Genomic DNA, 21790 nt, shown 5'->3' on the forward strand with positions numbered 1-21790 from the left:
TGGAAGGACAGATCGAACTTCCAATCCTTGTGGAGGAGCATCCCCTTCAAGCTTTCGCTATGGTTAATTTCTTGATAGTGAGGGCCACTTCGGCCTACAACGCTATCTTAGGAAGACCTGGGCAAAATCTCCTACACGCTGTCACATCAGCTTACCACCAGAAAATGAAGTTCATAATGCAAAACGGCGTAGGGGAAGTCAAAGGAGACCAACCACAATCAAGAGAATGCTATGCGGCAGCACTCAAGGGAAAAAACGCATCAGAGGCGCTACCGATTGAGTTGCTTGACTTGAGAGATGAAACCCAGATCACAGTTAACGAACTAGCCGAAGACCTTGTAGCAGTTCCGTTGTACAACAACAACGAAGAGAAGCTGGTCAAAATCGGTTCATCCCCAGTCGGTAGCATCCGAAAAGAACTCGTTCAGTTCTTAAGAGAGAATGCAGATGTCTTCGCATGGACACCCACTGATATGCCTGGAATAGATCCCAATGTCAATGTACACAAGCTTAGTGTAGACTCGACTTGCTAGCCGGTAAAGCAGAAGAGAAGAAATTTCGCCCCAGAGATGCAGCAGGCAATTAGAGAAGAGGTCGAGAAGTTGTTGAATGCTGACTTCATTCAGGAGATCAGGTACCCTGATTGTTGGCTAGGAAATATTGTCATGGTAAAAAAGGCCAACAAAAAGTGGAGAATCTGCATAGATTTCACCCATCTAAACAAAGCCCTTCCGAAAGACAGTTATCCCCTTTTCAAGATTGATCAGTTCATAGATGCTACATTGGGCCATGAGTTGTTAAGCTTCATGGACGCCTTTTCAGGATACAACCAGATACGAATGTATGAAACAGACATACCCAAGACCTCCTTTGTGACAGAACAGGGAATATATTGCTACCAGGTGATGCCGTTTGGATTGAAAAATGCTGGGGCAACATACCAGAGGCTCCTTAATAAGCTTTTCAGGAAGCAGATCAGACAGAACATGGAAGTTTACGTAGATGACATGTTAGTCAAGAACAAGAAAGCACCGGATCACATCTCCGACCTGAGGGAAACATTTCAGGTCCTTAGAAATTACAACATGAAACTCAACCCCACTAAATGTGCGTTTGGCATCACGGCGGGAAAATTCTTGGGGTTTATGGTTAGCTAGAGAAGGATAGAAGTGAACCCATAAAAAATCCGACCAGTAATGGAATTGAATCCGCTGACCACCATACGGGAGATACAAAGACTCAATGGAATTGTGGCCGCACTGGAACGTTTTGTTTCGAAATTAGCAGAGAAATGCCTCCCCTTTTTTAATGCGATAAAGGGAATCAAAACTGCCCCTTGGACACCAGAATGTCAAGTAGCGTTCGAAGAGTTAAAACGGTACCTAGCTTCCCCCCCATTGATGACCAAACCAGAACCTGGAGAAGAGCTAGTCTTGTACCTATCGGTAAGTCCGTAGCGTTGGCAGCACCGCAGCAGAATTGATTAGGGAAGAACGCAATCAACAGAGACCAATCTACTATGTCAGCAAGGTTTTACATGAAGCCGAAACTAGATACCAGAGGGCGAAAAAGTAGGCATATGCTCTAATCATGGCAGCCCGAAAGCTGAGACCATATTTTCAAGCACACACGATCAAGGTCATGACTGATCAACCGCTCAGACAAATCCTCCACAAGCCAGACACTTCAGGACGACTCGTGAGGTGGGCAGTGGAACTCAGTGAGTTCGATATCCGATACCTACCAAGGCCAGCAATAAAGGCCCAAGTCTTGTAAGACTTTGTCGTTGAATGTACCTTACCCACACAAAATGCTGCCTCTAAAGCAGATGAGATGATTCAACCTCCAGGTGGAGAGGCCACAACTACACCCGGGGGGCAAAGCCAAGAAGGAACGATTCAACCTCCGGGTGGAGAGGTCACAACTACACCTGGGGGGCAAAGCCAGGAAGTAACGATTCAACCTCTGAGTGGAGAGGTCACAACTACGCCCGGGGGGCAAAGCCAAGAATGAACGATTCAACCTCCGGGTGGAGAGGACACAACTCCACCAGGGGGGCAAAGCCTTAGAAGCAGGAACTTTCTCTCGAGGTGCCGCTCCCATCTCGGAACCTTGATTTGGCGCTCCTTAGGAAGGAGCTTCCAGGGAGCACGACCCTAGAGAGACGGAAACCACTCTAATGATGCTCCCAGCCTGCTTCTATTACTCACCATCACTATCTTCCTTACATCAAACTCTTCCAACTCTTCAAAGTACTTCATTGGAGCAAGCACAAAGGCTTGTGCATCTTTAGAAGGCACGAGGAACTAGTGCTCACAAATGAAGATGGTGAAGAGGTTAGAAATTAGCTTTTAGCTGTACTTAAATTTTGAAAGATACATATGAAAATGGTTAAAAACTATTATTTTTTGATGTACTTGAATTTTGAAAGATATATAAAGAAAATATTACATACACGCTCCCATGGCGCTCCTAAACTTAAACTCTTCTAGACCCCACGCTTCCCCGCTCCCGCTCCCACTCCCGCCCCCGCTTTGTGCTTCTAAGGGCAAAGTCAGGAAGGAATACACCCGAACAGGAGTGAATTGGAGGTAGCCGAGAAGCAAGATCTGTTAGACGACTAGCCGCTACGGGAGTTTTATGTAGATGGATCCTCTAGCTCATAAGGGAGTGGGGCACGCCTGATCCTCACCGGACCTGAAAACTTCACTATGGATTATGCCATGAGGTTTGGCTTCCACGCATCAAATAATAAGGCAGAATATGAAGCTTTCATAGCCGGAATGAACTTAGCAATCCAGACACGTGCCCAAAAGCTAAAGGTCTATAGCGACTCGCAGTTGGTCGTTAATCAGATACAAGGAGCTTACAAAGCACGTGATGAGCGGATGAATAAATACTCGAAGAGTTAATCACCTCGCAAAGAGATTCAAAATCTTTGAAATCATTCGAGTACCAAGGACAGAAAATAACAAGGCCGATGCGCTCTCCAGACTAGCCGCCTCTGGATACACCTCATTGGGAAGTGTACACATTGAGTTTCTAAAGAAAGCAAGTATCGAAACTGAGGTCGTGGAAGTCATGCAGATTGATCACGAACCATGCTAGATGGACGAAATCATCAAATACCTGAGGAACGGGAAGTTACCTAAGGGGAAGAAAGAGGCACAAAGGGTGGTCCAAAGATGAGCCAGATTCTCCCTTGACGGAGAAAACCTATACAAGAGGTCGTACACCCTCCCATATTTGAAATGCCTCCGACCAACCGACGCTGCATATGCCTTGCAAGAGACACATGAAGGAATTTGTGGTGAACATCTAGGCGGCAAGGCCTTAGCTATAAAAGTATTGATGAGGGGGTTATACTGGCCCACCTTGAGACAGGACACACTGGATCTCATAAGAAAATGCGAGAAATGTTAGAAGTTCTCTCCTGCCAGTCATAAACCGGCTGTACCTATGACACCCATCATCAGCCCTCTGCGGACGAACTAGAACTAGACTTTGAACTAGAACTACTACACATTAAGGAAAAAGGAAGAAGTGCAACACGAAAAGACGGATCGGTAAAGATTACCTCCCAAAAAGGTAAGACCCTGAGCTCAAATAGCAGCAAGTAACGACGATCCGAGTAGAAAAATTGAACCGCACTAGCAGAGCAAAAAGAGAGAGCAAATGGTGAATGAGGAAAATGAAACCCCGTAACTCATTTTATAGGCGAACCTGTCAGACGACCATTCGTATCCACAACTCCCATTCCGCCAAGTGGCAGGGCATTAATGAGGAGGCATGAAAAAAGAAGCGACAGGACTGATAAAAAAATTATTATTATTCTTAGTTCCCATAGTGATTGAAAATGTTCGAGAAAAACTACCAAGTGTGGTTAGTTCGCCAAAAAAATCGTATCGTCTGAAGCCGTCCAGGATATGACGCAATCCGCTAAATGACAAAAATCAAATCATCTGAAGCTGCCCAGGATATGACGTAATTCGCTAAACGACAAAAATCAGATCGTCTGAAGTCGTTTAGAATATGAAGGAATCCACTAAACGACAAAAATCGGATCGTCTGAAGCCATTCAGGATATGACGCAATCCGCTAAACGACAAAAATCAGATCGTCCTAAGTCGTTCTGAACAAAGACTTCAGGAGTCAGTTCGTCCAGAGCTTCCAGTTCGTCCTGAGCCGTTCTGAACAAAGATTTCAAGAGTCAGTTCGTCCAGAGTCGTTCCAAACAAAGATTTCAGGAGTCAGAGCTTCCAGTTAGTCCTAAGCCGTTCTGAATAAAAACTTATGAAGTCAGTTCGTCCTGAGCTTCCTGTTTGTCTTGATCCGTTCTGAACAAAACTTCAAATGTTAGTTCGTCCTACGACTCCAGCTCATTCTGAGCCGTTCTGAAACAAAGAACCCGACCAGATTCCCCCTTATGTATATGTTTTGCCTGCTTCCCCGAGTCACCAAAATAACTTGAGGAATCGGGGGGCAAATGATGGGGTATGAAAGAGGTGACACTAATCACCGGCCGACACGTGGCGCTAAGACAAAAGCTGGGTTACACAACAAAGATGGGGGTAAGCCAGTAATTATGCCTCAGGATAAAACACTAAAACTTTCACTGCCCAATCACAAGATGGCACCTGTCCAAGGGTAAAAAGGTAATCCAATACCTAAGCCCCCACTATAAACAGCCTTCATAAAGGCAAAGGAAGGGGTCCGAATCCCAAAAATTTACTATTCATAGCTTTGATTTCCATATTCGTGCCCATTACTGACTTAAGCATCGGAGGGCCTATCCGGAGCTACCACTCTGGGTTGGTCGTCTGACCTTGTGTTGAAGGAAGGTTATCCCCTTCCGGCAAGATCGTTATGCGCAGCGGAATAAAAATTGCATAGAATTTTAAAATTTTCTTTTGATCTTGCTTTTGCCCAAGATCCTAGAGTCTAGATTAGTTAATTAAGTTAATAAAACATAAATAAATACCTCTTTGAAGAAGAAATCAATGAATCACGCTGCTTGATCTACTCCTCGAACGGTTGCGATCGTTCTAAACGCCGCGGAACCTGCAAGTTGAACCGATGGATTCTTTTTCTTTGCTTAGACTATTGTGGATATGAATAACTCTTATTCACCTATTTAAGGTCTGATCTAATCAGTAGCTTTGTTGGAGAGAATAGAGAAATTGATTTGAAGCCTTTCTCTTCGAAATTATTTCAATTGGAAGAGAGATAGAGAGAGAGGGAGAGAGATGGAAAACTATTTTCCAAAGGGGGGAAGCAAGGGAGAACAAATTTTTGAGTATTCCACTTTTCAAATTTCGTTCTCCCCTCTCTTTTATATAAAGTAGAGTTTTGATTTGATAAATCCTTGTTTCTCTCTCCCAATTCCAATCCAATTGAGAAACCGACTTGAATTGAGACTCCTCGAGTGAATGGGACTCTCCCAAACCTCCAAGGCTATGTGGGGACACTAAAGATACATGGGAGAACGTGTATGGAGGCCTCCTTCCAGCCCTTGTGGCCTTATCTCATAAGAGTTGGTGTTGGAAACAAATTGCTTGCTTTGTAGATCCTACAATTTAGCAATTCTTATCCAACAAGGAGTTTGAGTGCAACTCAAAGTCCTTAAGCAATTGGGACTCTTTTCCCCAGCTCTCCAATTGACTTAGGAGTGTTGTGGGCCCCACAAACCTTATCCAGATGTCTAGTCCTATCCCAATTCCGTTCCAATTCCGCAACTTTTGCAAAACCGGTTTGGGAATAACTATCCTCATTTGGATTACACATTATTATGATAATTATTAATCAAATTAATAATACATAATAATGTATATTAATTAATAATTTAAAGCAATTAATCTCAACCATTCATCTAATTTAAAGCAAAGTTAAATAAAGATAAAAACTTACCAAAAATAGTAATCCCATAATCGACCTATACCACTTCCTAAAAACACTCATAACTTGTTCAAAACACATCCAAATCATGTGATCTTGAGCCCATTAGATAGGTAATTGAAAAACCTTTCTAATACTACAAAAACACACCAAACCGGTGGGATTTGATGCCTAAAAAGTAGGCTACAAATAAAATGACGAAAATAGAAAGTAAATAAAAAAAAAAGGCAATGTCCGTGGCCCATGCTAGAGTCTACGCCATCATTCTCGTCCACGTCTGCGCTTGTAAACTTTGAATCCACACCCATTGTTGATGTCCCCATCAGGCATGCTTTGCTTTCATTGCAAGGATTTTGGCCACTTGAAGTGGGATTGTCCAGAGCATGTGACAAGGAGAATTGTAACTATTCTGATAGCACCATGGTTGTAGTGACGGATAAGCATGCCGAGTTGGTTGGAATTGTCTTCACATTTCTTTTAAGCAGTAATTGTTCCTAAGATAAGCTGCATTTTGATTATGGTTTTTATGTTCATGTGTTCTTCAAAGAGTATTTTGACTCGTTCAAAGAGAGGATGGCATTTGAGGTGTTCTTATGTAATGGGTCTACTTCTTATGTCACGGGTATTAAGATGATAAAGATCAAGATGTTCAACGAAGTGTTAAGATGATAAAGATCAAGATGTTCAACGAAGTGTTAAGATGATAAAGATAAAGATGTTCAACGAAGTGATTTTTACTAGAGTGATATTGTTAGAAGGGTTGCAAACCCTCGGGCAAAATCGCTACACGCATCAGAATAAAATCAAATAGAACAAAATTTTCCAATGACTTTGCCCTTTGCCCAGGAATTCTAGGATGTGATCAAATAAAAGACATGTAATAAACAAAATACCTTTCTTTAAGTAAAGAAGAAAAACCGTCCGCTTGATCAACTCCTTGAACGTTCGCGAAAGTTCCAAACACCGCGAACCCGCAAGTTGCTCTGATGGGATCCTTTGTTTCACACAAAGGGTTGAAGAACAACTATTGTTCTCACTTATATTCTGCTCTAAATTAGAACATTGGATGGGATAAACAAACTTTGTTGATGGAGCTTTGATTAGTTTTCACAAAACTAGAAGAGAGAAAAATAGAACAACTTTTGGACGTTTCTAAGACTCGATTGGGCATTTTTTCTTGTGTTGCTTTCTTGCCAAAAACGTCCCATATATCTCATATATATGTGTTGTTTCTATCTTTAAGACAAGTCCAAAAATATCTCCCACAATCCCTTGAAAAAAGGAAAACTAGTCTTTTTACTTTTGCAAAAATAGAAAGCAAATATTTATGAAACCATCCAAAATTGTTGGACGTTTTGGCTTGCCCAATATGGGCGTGAAAGAGATATTGGAAAATAGTGGGTTGCTTTTTGGCTCAAAATATTGCTATATTTTCTCCTACCAAAACTCCAACACTATCTTTCTTTCTTTATTCTATTATTTGTTTCCCTATTTACTCTCCACTAAGATATGGACCAAGATACTATAATATTAAATGAACCAAATCAGATTTGGAAACATTCTCGGACATTTTTGCAAGTGGGACCCATGCAAAAACGCCCCATGTTTTGGCCATTTAAATATCTTTCAAATCTACCCCTCATTTATTGGAAGAAATCCCATTTTTAGGGGCACTTTGTCTAGCAGATATGATATATATCCCAAAAATATGAATGAATTTGATACCGCTTGGTCGGTTGAACTCAATGGGCTGCAAGTAATCGGTATAGGTGAAGCCATGACAATCATATATTCATGACTACACAATCTTGGTGAATGGAGAAAAATCAGAGGCTTATATCGTCCGTTGGAAAATATGATATTTAATAGTATTTATAAAATCTCGTTGACCGACTCAAATGGTTCAAAGATTGACTAGCTTTTTGTCTAACATCTCTTTAATAGATGAAACTATAGTTGTGAATTTCGTTACGGTGATCATTTCGTTTTGGTCACGGGGACGAAATGTTTCGGTCACTCCGGACATTTCATCTTGATTTCGTTCAAAACTTTTTGTTCCGAAAAAAAAAAAATAGTTAAAAATATGAAAAAATCCCAAAAATTCATAAATTGGTAGAAAAATATAAGAAACAAATAAATGAACAAAATATGTAAAAGATCCAATATTTACTTAAAGAAAAATCACTATTAGTGGAAATGCCTATATTGACCAATGTGTTGATCAGTGCCTAACAAGATGAAAAAGTTTTAGAGACCAAATTATGGGATTTTTTTTACCGGACTCTTTGGATTTAATAATGTTTGGACATGATAGAATTTATGAATTTTTAAAATTGGAAAAATACCCCATCGTTTGAAAGACTTTTTTGTTAGTGCATTTTCAAAATAAAATAGGTTTTGAAAAGAGTTTATAAAGAAAAGTGCTTTTGTTTTGTAAAAGTGGGTGCTTTTAGAAAAGTGAGTTAAGTAGCTCTGAAAAGATAGTCCCACATCGGTTAGGCAAAAAGTTGGAGAAAGGTTTATATAGCTCTCTCTGTTGCTTTATGGCGCGATGGGTTTTAGCCATTGGGTGGATCCACGGGGTGGTGCAACGCACCGTTCGCGAGCGCGCGTGCGAGGGGGGATGGGCTGCTGTGGGCTGTAGGGCGCTAGTGGCGCTTTTTATGGTGCACTTTGCACTTTGCACTTCGCACGACGCCTCGTCCCAAGGACCAATTGGAGCACTTTAAATTTTTCCAAATTAGATCTGGACGATTGATTGGATCGGTCAAGTAGGTCGGTCGGATCGGGCTCAGCCAGGTAGCTCGGTCGGGTTGGGTCAATCAAGAAGCTCGATCGGAACGTCTTGAGAGCTCGGACCCGTGGAATGACTGAACGGTCTGCCCAGTGCACTCCAACGGCTAGTGCTTGGGCAGGTGCGATCCGAGTCGTCGGATCATGTGTAACGGCCAGTGGATTATGACCATTGGATTGTGTCCCATTATCCTAACGGTCATGAGCCCAAAGGGTGCGATCCGCACTGTGGATGATTGATCTAGAAGTTATGGGGTTGGAGGGAGGTTTTACACCAGCCAATAGTACTCCAAGATTGATCTTGACCGTAGAATTGCGAATGGACGTGATCCAATAGCCAAAATTAAACCCGCTTGAATAGATGCCCTGTAGGGGTGCTTTTCAAATAGAAATAGCACCAGAAGCTGTTGTGGATGATTGATCTAGTGGTTATAGGGTTGGAGGGAGGTTTTACACAAGCCAACAATACTCCAGGATTGATCTGGACTGTAGAATCGCGAATGGACGCGATCTAACGGCCAAAATTAAACCCGCATTGAATAGATGCCCTGTAGGGGTGCTTTTCAAACAGAAATAGCAGTAGAAGCTGTATAAAAACAGTAGAAACGTTCCATTGCAAACTAAATACTAAATACACTTGTGGGAACTTCAAACTTAGGGAATTCCAAAGCAAAAACTCACTTAAAAAGCCTTTCAAAACTGTTGTTTACAAAATTCATTCAAGTATACTGTTTTCTGCAGAAACAGTAACTTATATCTCAAATACTTGTTCTTCTAAAGGTGATTCTTGGGTTTGTTTCCACTTAGTGTAAAGCGTCAACAAACATTTTGGTGTAGACTACACCGGGCTTCATTGTATCTTGGAGGCAAATTCGTAGTACCCCTTGCACACTTACTGGTGGGGGAGAATATTGTCTTAAGGAAAGCGTCATCGCACCTTAAAGCATCTCTTCTATTCTATATTTCCACCATCTCCATAGCAAAAACATTTTTATCCTTTTAGATTTGGGTATTGAAACGATTTTTAATAGATGTAAATTTGGGTCTTCCCTTTTACATGTAAATCTTATCTGAAGTAAATGGACAATAAAAATAGTAAAGACATTTACTTAAACGACTTTACATGTAAATCTTATCTCAAGTAAATGGACAATAAAAATAGTAAAAACATTTAGTTTTACGACTTTACATGTAAATACTAAGAAGAAAAGGAAGAAGAAAAGAGAACCGGGAAGAGAAAACAAGAAGAGATAAAAAAACAAAAAATGAGCAATTCCGGACGAAACAGGGCATTCCACATGTTTCATCCGGAATTCCGGCCGGAATGGACCGGAACGGAATATATGGTCGTTCTGTTCCGGATTCTAGACCGGAACTAGAATACCGGTCCATTCCGGCCAAAACGGAGAGGAATTTATAACTATGGTTGAAACAGAAACAATTGTGACATGCTACTAGGCTGCAAAGTGCAAACGATGGTGAGGTTATGATTCTTGTGTTGAGAGGGGACAGATTAAGGTCTATCTCCAGATTTAACTCAAGGTAACTATACATATAGATTAGTCGTATGTGTTGATCGACTCACTTAAGGGGGAGATCAGGTTGATTTGATGTTGTCTATGTAAGACAAACGGTTGTTTGCGATGATAGCAGACAAGTGAAGATGCCATTAAAAAAGCTTTGACGTAACTATGAAAAAAATTCATGGTGCTTATTATTGGATTTTTGTCTCCTCTCACGATATGAGATTCTCATATTTTGAGTGAATGGGTTCTCATATTTTGACTAATAGTAATGAAACCCAATTAATAGTTAGTTTATCTAGGAATGAACTCTCCCAATGCTGGCTTCTCTCTGTGTATGGATGTGAGATAAATAAACCACAACAAGCTCATGAATGTACCTAAACTCAAATCTCTACAGTCCATAAGTGGTTTACTCTCTCAAGGAGCTAAGTTATATTGATAGAATTGAATGACTCTATCTAGGTTCATTTAGCTTGGTGTTTTCGCAGCTATACCTAATGATTGAACTCTTTTAGCTAACATACCTTAGAAGATAAAACAAAATACTTACGTCTGAGAGCTTTTCAATGGCCGCGTAATGTAGCGCAGTGTTGCCATTGTTATCAGGCAAGTTTACAATGTTTTTGATGGAGAGCTTCTCCACGAAGAGCTTAACGGACTTGTACTGATTGTGCATTACACTCAAATGCAGGACTGTTTCTCCTTGTTGCGTTTGCATTGGAGCGGATTCGGGGCTTGCCAAGATAATCTCGCTGATGACATCAACTTGACCCGTGATCACCGCCAAATGGAGAGGTGTTCTTCCATTACTGTCTCTTAGGAAACAAAGATCTGAGTTAGCCTTAAGAAGCTCTCTTACAGTCTCCAAATGCCCTTTTCTTGAAGCTAAGTGCAATGGAGAAAATCCATTCTCTTCCCTTCTCAATGCCAACCTTGGTATTTTTCTTAGTATTTCTTGCACAATACCTGCACCCAAGGTTGAATGTTAGAAACACTAACTGGAATTTTGAATCTCTAATAACCAAGCATTCTTCTTAACCTTGAAATTGGCTTGGGTTTGATTTAAATCCAATTAAAATTTTGACTAAAACCTCAACTAGACAACTTTCACTATATAATTTGTACATTTATGGTGAGCTCCACTATAGCCACTGTGATGGACTGTGGACATACTTCCTCGAATTATTTTCTTTTTTGTCACTTAAGGCCTGAATTGGACGGGCTTCCTGAGGCAGAGAAGACACCCCCAAGATGCCCATAACATTTACCAAATTGATTTCGCATTCAGCTAGTTTCTTGGGAAGCCTGGAAGCTGGCCTTGCAAAAGCTGGGGCCTGGGGGAGGCCTAGCTTCCTGCGGAAGCCTGTTAGCTTGGTAAAAATCGCAAGAAAACATGAAGTAAGATCACATCAAGTCGACAAGGAAAACAGGGTAACATGAATTGCATTTCAAATCATAAAAGCCAAGTTCATTTTCGCGATGTTTGGCAACCGTGATTTTTTTTTTCATGGAATGTTGGCTTACAAAATGTGTGTGCGCGCGCATGCTTGCGTGCATGAGAGAGAGAGAGAGAGAGAGAGAGAGAGAGAGATTGTTGAAGTAGGATGAGCTGCAGATGCAGAGATCAAGGAAGGAGGAAGACACTGTAATTCTGAAATTTCTAATTCTTTTTCTTTTTCACTTAATCCTCAAATGAAGGCATACAACTCTTTATATAGACTTCACGTACACACATCTCATAACAAAATTAAATGAAAAAGATCATTTGAAAAAGATCATATTCAAGTCTAACAACATTCCTAAACGTAACATTACCTAGGCATGGTCATTTCCTAGACTTCAGTTAAGAATTCCCAAACATAGATATTTTCCAAACTTATCATTTACATGGCTTGGTCATTTCCTAGATATACTCATTTACCAATCTTAACATTTCCAAGGCTCGGTCTTTTAGACTTACAAAACACTCATTTCCAAGACATTAGAGAGTAATTGACTCAACATATTTCCAGAACTCATATTTCCAAGATATTAGAAAGTCCTAGAAAGGACATTAACTTTCAATGGAATGGAGAGGGCCTGAGTGACAAGATGGTGGGAAGTGAGTGGAAAATAAGGAAAACAAAAACTCTATTTTGATTAAGGTTTTTCGTTTCCTTATTTTCAGCCACTTTCACACCATCTCTTCACCTACGCCTCTTGATTTTTTCTCTAACAACTTCCTTGTCTCTCTCCCACCACTTGATAAACTTTCATGGTTGCCAAACATGGCCTTTGTTTTACAATGATACATACAATTCACAGGCCCAAAATCCCAGCTTAGCCCAGAATAGTTTTTTTTTTCCAAACATAGGCTCAATTTCGTTCAACGTAATATGGGCATAAAACAAAAAATCTAAAATGATTCTCACTTTAGAAACAGAATCATAGCAAAAAATCTAAAATGACCCTCGCTTTGTTTAAATAATAGTAGGAAAAATTCTTAAAAAAGACTCAAAATTTTCTAAATCAGCTAAGAACAAAATTTAAAAAAAAAATACTACGATAAAAATTAAATATAATATATATCTATCCTTTTCCATTTCAAAAAAATATATATCTATCCTTTTAAGAATTTATTGCAATGATCTAGTGTTTAATGCGACACAAGGATTGAGTCGCAGAGATCGTCAATTGAGTCGTGGAGCTCATCTATATGATTTGAATGTTATATCATAAGCCTCATTCTCACAGTGGAATCAAATGTTATGGTTGTTTGTACTTTTGACCCTACAAACTGCTTTTTTTTTTTACCTTGCACATTTAGAAAGTCTTTGGGATGTTGTTCTATGTTATCAGTGTGGGCTCCTGATGTAGGACAATTTCCTGTGTTCTTTGGGTTAGTCTGGTGAGTTAGAGTCCGGAACTAAATTAGTTAGTAATAGTTAGAATTAAAGTTAAGTGAGGAGTTCTAGTCCTAGTTAGATTAGAAGCGGTATAGTTCGAATAGAATTAAGGAGAGAAGAAGGCTTTGAAAGTCTATAAATATGGGACAGATGTGTTTGTAGATTGTAGAGATCATCTTTTCATGTAATAAAATTTGGATTAGGTGCTTTTTTTTTAGATCTTCCTCTTGGATTCTGAGCTTTTATTTCTACCAGGTTGAAGCTAGTGATGTTTGCCTTCTTTCTCGGCATCCGCTGCGTCAAGTGGTATCAGAGAGGTTCAAATTCCTACTAGAAGTTTAGTTTTCATGAACTTTACCCAGGCTCCATTCTTCATCCCTCCATTTCAACCTCCATCTCCACCCCTCTGAGTTTATACCTCTTTCATCACCATTCCATTTAATTCTCAGTCGATTTTAGCTTTCTAAAAACCGCCACTCTTACCATTATGTTAGTCAACCAACCGATTGAGGAGCATCCCCAGTTGTCAGCCCTCATTGGCTCAATAGTATAGGTTTTCTTGCTTTACTAGTGTTAGTCATGCATTGCCTTGTTTAGGCATTTTTGTGTTTTGTTCATGCCTATATTAGTCATTTACATTATTAGCAGTAGTTAGGGATTTTAATGTTTGTATTAGGGCTACAATATAAAGTCCCCTCGTAATTCTCTTGTAGCAAGTTTTTTTCTGTTAAATGAAGATGAACTACAGTTTTACTTTGGGATTTTTTGGTTGCAAGAGGGAAAACCTTGCTGTAATTTTCGTGCAACAACGCTTTAGTAAGCTGGTTTTCTTAAGCTTTTAACCCCATTTCACCTGAATTCAACCCTTGTTTTAGCAAGGGATCGTTTGAAATAGAGAAGTTCGGCATCTCCTCGCAAGCTCCATCACTTGCTTGAATTATTCATTTGAAGGTTCCTCCTCTCATAACTGTTCGTGGGTCTACATTACTGAAAAGATTGGATCCTTCCCCTCTAGAAATTACAGCTAGAGACAAGGATCCTCTCTTTATTGGTTTTTGTACAATGATCTGCTGGAAATGATAATTTCTTAGAAGTTTTGTGGTGAAATTCCTATTCCTTTACAACTTTCCATGTAAGTAACTAGCTGATCCTATGTAATTCTCGATTGAAATTACTGGAGTTTTGGTTGAAATCGTAGGAAATCAATTAAGTCTGCGCGGTTTACACATCCATAGTTGAAATTCAGTGAAGTTGCAGGAAACCATGACCCAGCTCTGGAATTTGTGGGCTCGCCATTCTAGCTATGATTCAGCAATCACAAATGCAGATATCTGGGTTGATTCTTTAACTGGAGAAGCATGTTTAAGAATACAAACACACACACACATTCCAAAAGCTGTTGGGAATACCTGAGTTTAAGGGCATATTACTATTCAGGACTGTTTTGCTGTTGAACTCACCTGAGCACTCGGTTACTTTTCAGAAATCTGGAGCTCCAACAAGTCTCAGGACTAGCAAGTTTGAATATTCTTTATCTGGGCTTCAGGTCCTACAAAAGAACACAAGGTCAACTGAATTGTGGTCTGGGACAGTTCCTTGGAGTGAGTCTTGTGTCTGCCATAACTGCTTGGTTGCCTTTATTTCAGAACGAAAGAACTGAGAATGAATTTTCTGTTCATCTTGATGCAAACCATGAGCCTATATTGAATCCAGAGCAGAACCCTGCTGTGTATTGCCCAGTTCTCTTCAGTGGAACCAGCTTTGCTTGATTTCAGTTCCAGTTGACAACATCTTTTCCTTGTTGGTTTTTAAGACATTAATCTGAATTTTGAGTGACAAATCAGCCTTTCATAACTCTCTTGCTGCTTCTGGATTTCAACTTGGGATCAAACTCCACGCTGCATCCGTTTATACGGCATCACCAACCTAGTTTAGTTTTTCAATCGCAAGATAACCTCTAAAACCGCCCCACACCACCTCTTAAATTTACCCAAAATGATGATCGTCTTGATCTTCTTTAGCATCCCAAAACAAATTCTTGATTTTCCTTTTCTTGATTCTTTAACCACCCATTCAAGAACCTCCTTTTCTTGTTCCCCTTAACCACTCTTAAGTACCTAAGTTCATGAACCAAGAACTTCCATTGTTTAACGAACCAAAAAACCACCTTTCCATGTTAACCCAACACCCTATAATTAATCATAGAACTCCCTAGATAACCACGCATCATCCCATTCCTTGAATGACAAATTCTATCACGTATTGAGCATTTTAAAGAAACAACGTCTCTTCTCAAGCATTCCAACTGTCCTTTTCGTGATTCCATCTCCCATTTCCAGCATTCCAACTATCCTTTTCAACCATTCCAACAACCCTTTTACTTCCCGTTCCTCCATTAACACATTTCTGCAATAACCAGGCAATAAAGGTTCCGCTAAAGACACCGTGCATTATTTGGTATCAACCCTTAACCTCCCATGGAACTACCATTCTTCCCACACTTCTTTGGATACGGAGATTGCGAGGCCAAGTGCTTGGATTGGATCGATGCCATTGAGGAGTGTCAGGAGCAATGCGCTCTGAGTCATAGTGAGATGATTCAGGATACTAGTGAGATTGTAGGCTTTCATACCAAATCCATGTTCATTATGATGGTATATGAGCGATACGGATTGCGACAACCACTGTTCAACTGTTGGGAAGAGGTGGGTAAACCATTCTTAAAAGAATTTACACTGATAACTTATCAAGAGTGCTCCCAAGGACCGCCTATGCCGTCCGAAGCACTCGTTGAAGACTCGTCCGATACCCTGAAGCATGCCCAAAAGACCAAGGCTACTTCATTGACTCGTACCGACTCAAGAAAGTGGGGGGATTACATGTTGGGGGTAAAATTGGACCTCCAACTGCACGTCAATAGGTGGCAGAAGGCCCACGGAAACCTGAAGCTGCCAACCCGCCTCACAGCTTGGGCCGAGAGGGAGCCCTTGGGTCCGAGAGACACACCCAAGTACCACCTTGCGGCACCTCCCCCATCTTGTGCGAGAGGAGAGCCCTCGGCTGGCCGACACCCGATAGCTTGCAACTGAATGCTGCCACGCAATGGGATGCGGGACTCGACTTGGCCGAGCAGGAGCAATAGGCGATTGTACGATGCCATGTCGCCTACCAACTAACCGGTTCAAAAACCGTACAAGGTCTTATCATTTACCAACTATTGGCTTCACACCATTCCTCACCCAGGTGGGCATATGCAACACCACACTTAGGCCACTGAGCAACACACTCTTGCACCTTGTGCTCAGTTCTCATTATGTTGCCTCTGACTTGAGTGTCGAAGTGTTCCTTCGGAGTTCCAACTTCAGGTGTCCCTAACCTTGTGTCTCTAGGCGCAAAGACCAGCCGACCACGCTCTGGCTGACAAGATTGAAGGCGGGATTCGTTCGTATGAGAACCGGGTTTGAGCAGCATTTTAGGCACCTTACCAATATCCTAAAAGCTCTACAACTGATGGAACGTATTAGGCAAAGCCTTTTAAACATGTCCCATACAAGGCTGGGTCCCTCCCAGTGCCTTCCTTAGGCAGGCCCCCACTCAGGACCGTAACATACCACCACATTTCCGCATCTGCCGTTCTTTTCGGCCCACTCTATGAGGGCGTTCACTCTGGCTCACTATGTGGCAACTTCACTCTAGCAGCTTTCACTATGGCTTGTTTTTACCGGGTATTCCTCTCCATAGGTCGCCCCTTCCGTGACTCGAACACGGGACATGGTGGCTGCTTTGATACCAAATGTTAATTACCGTATCAATATGCCAAAAGCTCCAAAGCTGATGGAACATGTTAGGCAAGGCCCTTTAAACCTGCCCCATACCAGATGGTCCCACCCAGTCCCATACCTAGGCGCCCCCCATACAGGACCGTAACACAGCAACAGTCCACCTAACAGTTCTTGTTGAAATTTTTTATCACCATATCCCCATATAAAGCAAGACAGAGGGAGAGACCGAGAGTGCTTGAGAGAGAGTGTGTGACAGATTGGAAGAGAGAGAGAGAGAGGAACATACCTAAATCGTCAGAAATAGCCGTGAGTCGTGATCAAGAGAACGAGAGAACCATACACGTTTGAAAAAAAAGATTAAAAAAATCCCTAAAATTATACACGTTATGCAGCCAAGTTTTGTTCTAAAATTATGGAATTGCGGTTTTGAAAAGACCCAGTTCAAAGAAAAAGATAATAAATTGTGCAAATTAAAGAGGGGAGAAAGGGTAATTTCTCTTACCTGCATATCCATTTAACGCCGCGACATGAAGATAATTTGTTCTTTCCATCTGGACATCTGTATTGTGCAAGAGAACCTTAACCACGTTCAAGTGGCCATGACTACAAGCCACGAAGAGCACACTCTCATTGTCACGATTACGCATATAAGCCACAGATTCATCGGCCTCCAACAATAGCGTTACAACCTGGTCGTGGCCCTGTCGTAGGGCTGGCAATTTCACCCGAAAAAGAGGGGATCCGCCCGCCCCGCCCCGTTTGGGGAGGGGATTCCCCGATTTGAAAGGGGAAGGGGAAGGGGAAGGGGATGGAGTTGTCCCCGCCCCGCCCCGCTACGCCCCGCTAATCAATGCCATTTTTTTGTAAATTTTTAAGTGTTTTTTTTAAGAAAAACGACTAGAAACTCTGTGGATCGGCTACAAGATTCCCCCAAACATAAACTTAGCTTGTCTTTTCCTTTTAATTAGCTTCTGAGAGCATTTTGAGAACTATAATAACCTTTTCATAGATGTTGAAATAATAAAGACAATCTGAGAGCCTGAGACGCTGAGTGTATGCAATTATCAAAAAATCGTAGTGCCAACAGAATTTTAGGGTTGGATTGCAGGTTTTAATTTTCAACAAGAAAAATTTAGCTACTAGAAATTTGTTTCATGTCAGCACTAGACTGAATTGCAATTAAAGAAATAAGTCATTTGTTGATTTTGTTCTCTTCTCCATTCTCATTTCTCATGCTCATCTGGGGGTTAACATGCTATACATAATGAACTAATGAACATTATTTTGCGTGTGTGAGCGCCCACTTATGGACTTTTAAAGTTCATTGTGACTACTGAAATAGTTACTTTTTGCACATTGGCTGCCTGTTAATGAAGGTAATCCTGGTGCTCATTTCCTATTTATCATTCCATAATTTATGCAGAAAATTGCTGAAAGATGAGGTCCTGTTGTTATTTATATTTGTTGTCTCATCCATGCATTTCTGATTTTGTCCATCTGTTTGTTGATCACATGAATAGAATCATAGCATTCATCACAATATTGTCTGTAATTGACGTAGAAGAAAGAAGCTCTGTTTGCTGGTTTGGTTGGGTTCCAAAGAGGGGGCGGGGCGGGGATTTTGTCCCCGAAGGATGCGGGGAGGGGAAGGGGAAGGGGAAGGGGAAGGGGATTAGATATTCCCCGCGGGGAGGGGAGGGGGATTCCCCACCATCCCCGCAGAGGGGAAGGGGAAGGGGAGAGGGAAAATTCCCCGCAAAGGGGAAGGGTAAGGGGACCCCAACATCCGGCCCCGACCCACCCCGTTGCCACCCCTACCCTGTCGACATGCTTCGTACAAGGGAGTTTCCTTGTCTGGATTCTCAGCCAAGACCAATTGGGGTCGTAATTCAATGATCTTCTTTACTAAATCAGAATGTCCAAAGCGCGAAGCCAAGTGTAAAGTGGTGTTTGAGAGTACGGTCTTCTGTGAAAGGATGTTATTGTTCTCGTGAAAGAGTTTGACTACAGTGGTTATATCGCCACCGCAACATGCTTTGTTGAGCTTTGTGTCCATTTCTTTTCTGGGCTGCAAACTGTGTAGAAGGAACAACGAAAAGAAGACGGAGAAATCGCTTTTAAGACGAACAAAGAAAATGTTGTAGATGATGAATCATCAATATTATACTTTCACTTTTTTATTAGGAAGGCCTTCTGTTCATCCACCAAATAACTGGGCTCTGATTATGTCCGAAGGGCATGGGCTCTTTTTTCCACCCTTTTTTTTTTTTTTTTTTGAAGAATCGTACGAGTTTCGTCCATAAAATGAAGGGCATGGGCACTTTTTTCATCTTTTTAAAAAAAAATCGTGCGTGTTTCGTCCATAAAATGAAGGGCAATGGTAGGGCCGGCAATTTCACCCGAAAAAAGCGGGGATCCGCCCGCCCCGCCCCGTTTGGGGCGGGGATTCCCCAATTTGACAGGGGAAGGGGATTTTAAAAATCCCCCGGTGCGGGGAGGGAAAGGGGAAGGGGATGGAGTTGTCCCCGCCCCGCCCCGTTAATCAATGCCATTTTTTTGTATATTTTTAAGTGTTTTTTTTTATAGGAAAACTACTATAAACTCTGTGGATCGGCTACAAGATTCCCCCAAACATAAACTTAGCTTGTCTTTTCCTTTTAATTAGCTTCTGAGAGCATTTTGGGAACTATAATAACATTTTGACAGATGTTGAAATAATAAAGACAAGCTGAGTGTATGCAATTATCAAAAAATCGTAGTGCCAACATCGGTAGCCAAAATAAAATAATAAATTGCATTTTTATTTTGGTTAGGGTTTCCTTAATTCCTTCCCACGAAAGAAACCCTCTCTCTCTATCTTCTCTGTATTTTAGGGTTTCAACTTGGTTTTATTTTTAAAAATAAAAAATAAGGTTTCTACAACTAGGGTTTCAGCTCGAGGTATTTTTTTGGTTTTGCAGAAGGGTTTTGGATCCCTTTGAAGAACTCTCATTTCTGTGGTTGGGAACTTGGGATTCGTGAATCTGAGGGTTCTTCATGGTTCGGATTTGTATTTTTTCCCTCTTCATAGTTCTGATCTGGGTTTTTTGGGACCTCTTCATGGGTTCCTTGTGCTTTAGGGTTCGGATCTGTATTTTTGTTGCATGTAAATATTTTTCCCCTGATGTAGGTTTCGGATCCGTGTTCTATGTGGATGTAAATATATTTTTTTGGATTTTTTTCCTAGATCTAGGGTTCTGATCTCTGTTTTTTTGCATGTATTTTTTCGAGGAAGAGGGTTTTGGACTAACAATATGTTGTCAAAATATAAAATGAAAGGCGATCTTGATGAGGTGGATAAATACCTCTCTAATATCACTTTGTGGAGTGAAAGGTAATAGTGAATTAGTGATGGCCCATGAAGAGGAGATAAGATAATTGTCTAATTGTTTAAGGGTAGTAATATTTCTTTTGTTCATATTTCTAGGAGTGCTAATGATTTCGTCGATGCGTAATGATGGCCCTTGATTTTAATTCATAATTTTAAATGCTCATTCTCTTAGGTTGGAAAATGTCATCTCCTGATGGTAATCAAAGCCCTTTACATTCTAAAAGAAAAAGGTCAGAAGATGGTAGCAATCAACAAATCTCTGAAGCTCAAACAAATATCTCAATCCACAAATTTCTTGATTCGGCAGATTTTGATACCCCTTGTTCAAGTCCTCCCAATATTACACCCAGATCTGATGATAAACCTCATGATGTGCCTTCACATCCTAATGAAGCTCTTGGGAGGTCTCCATCAGTTGTATGGCAGCACTTCAAGAAAGTAAAAGTTGATGGGAAGGATAAAGTGGAGTGTAACTATTGTAGTAGAAAGCTTGTTGGTGGTGCAAAGAATGGGACAAAGCATTTGCATGATCATTATAGAATTTGTCCAAGGCGAAAGTCTCAAGATATAGGACAAATGATACTTGCACTCAAGAGTCAAGTCAGTACTTCAAGGGATTTTGCTATCTTCTAAAGAGTAAGAAATATATCTCCTTCGTCTTACAAGTATGTTAGTGTATAACATTTTTATATATTGAAATTGCATCAAGTTGATTAGGGACACCCAGCATTAGTGTATCAATGACTAAAGAGGGGGTGATGTTGGGGCGGGGCGGGGCGGGGATTTTGTCCCCGAAGGGTGCGGGGAGGGGAAGGGGATTAGATATTCCCCGCGGGGAGGGGAGGGGGATTCCCCACCATCCCCGCAGAGGGGAGGGGAAGGGGAGGGGGGGAATTCCCCGCAGAGGGGAAGGGGTAGGGGACCCCAACATCCGGCCCTGACCTGCCCCGTTGCCAGCCCTAGGCAATGGGCTCTTTTTCCACCTGTTTTTAAAGAATCGTGCGTGTTTCGTTCATAAAATGAAATCTGGCCGCATTCCTTACTATATTGCAATAAATGCCCGTGTTCCATACTTTTCTCAGGAAGCTGCAATGAAAGGTTGGTGTCCTACATTTTTAAAAAAGTTTTGCTCTCCTATCAAGAAGAATAAAAAGAAAATGAAGAGAAGAAGAAAAAAAGAGAAACAAAAGAAGAAAAAAATGGGCACCAGAAAAGGATAAAAAATACTGGAAAATGAAAAAGAAGTGAAAAAAGAAGAGCCGACACCGGAAGAAAATAGAAAGACGTCGGAAAAATAGAAACGATAGAAGAAGAAAAAGAAGAACTAGATGTCATCTCAGTCAAACACGGGGCATTCCAGTCTGACTCAAGGTCATTGCTTATCTTGGTCGAATTTGTGGTCCTTTTGAGTCGTTCCGGAAATGGTCCCAACTTGGACCGAAATAACCCCAAGTCGATTGAGATATCCTGAAGTTAGACCAAGTTGACTCCGTGTCCGATTGAGATGACTCCAACTTCTTCTTCTTCTTTTCTATTTTT

The 21790-nt window shown here is 41.1% G+C and overlaps 1 protein-coding gene across 1 annotated transcript; it reads right to left on the reverse strand.

Annotated features, from left to right (window-relative positions):
* Positions 1–10606: 10606 nt before the first annotated feature.
* LOC143891709 (uncharacterized) lies at positions 10607–19088 on the reverse strand. The gene is made up of 3 exons (XM_077396248.1): positions 18683–19088; positions 17384–17582; positions 10607–11180 (listed from the first exon to the last, which is right to left on the reverse strand). Exons 1-3 carry the CDS (start codon positions 18935–18937, stop codon positions 10726–10728), a joined length of 909 nt encoding a protein of 302 aa, XP_077252363.1. The 5' UTR covers positions 18938–19088; the 3' UTR covers positions 10607–10725.
* Positions 19089–21790: the final 2702 nt, after the last annotated feature.

The sequence above is a fragment of the Tasmannia lanceolata genome, unplaced genomic scaffold (genome assembly GCF_043159265.1).
Source record: "Tasmannia lanceolata isolate RefF3 unplaced genomic scaffold, GAP_Taslan_0.1 ptg000015l, whole genome shotgun sequence".
Classification (NCBI taxonomy): Eukaryota; Viridiplantae; Streptophyta; class Magnoliopsida; order Canellales; family Winteraceae; genus Tasmannia; species Tasmannia lanceolata.

Excerpts from the sequence above, each read along its gene's own strand:
- LOC143891709 (XM_077396248.1), bottom strand. The coding sequence starts at position 18,937 with ATGGACACAAAGCTCAACAAAGCATGTTGCGGTGGCGATATAACCACT. Across the intron at positions 17,583-18,682 it reads AGGGTAGGGGTGGCAACGGG|GGCCACGACCAGGTTGTAAC; the intron begins GTGGGTCGGGGC and ends GCCCTACGACAG. Across the intron at positions 11,181-17,383 it reads GGCGTTAAATGGATATGCAG|GTATTGTGCAAGAAATACTA; the intron begins GTAAGAGAAATT and ends CCTTGGGTGCAG.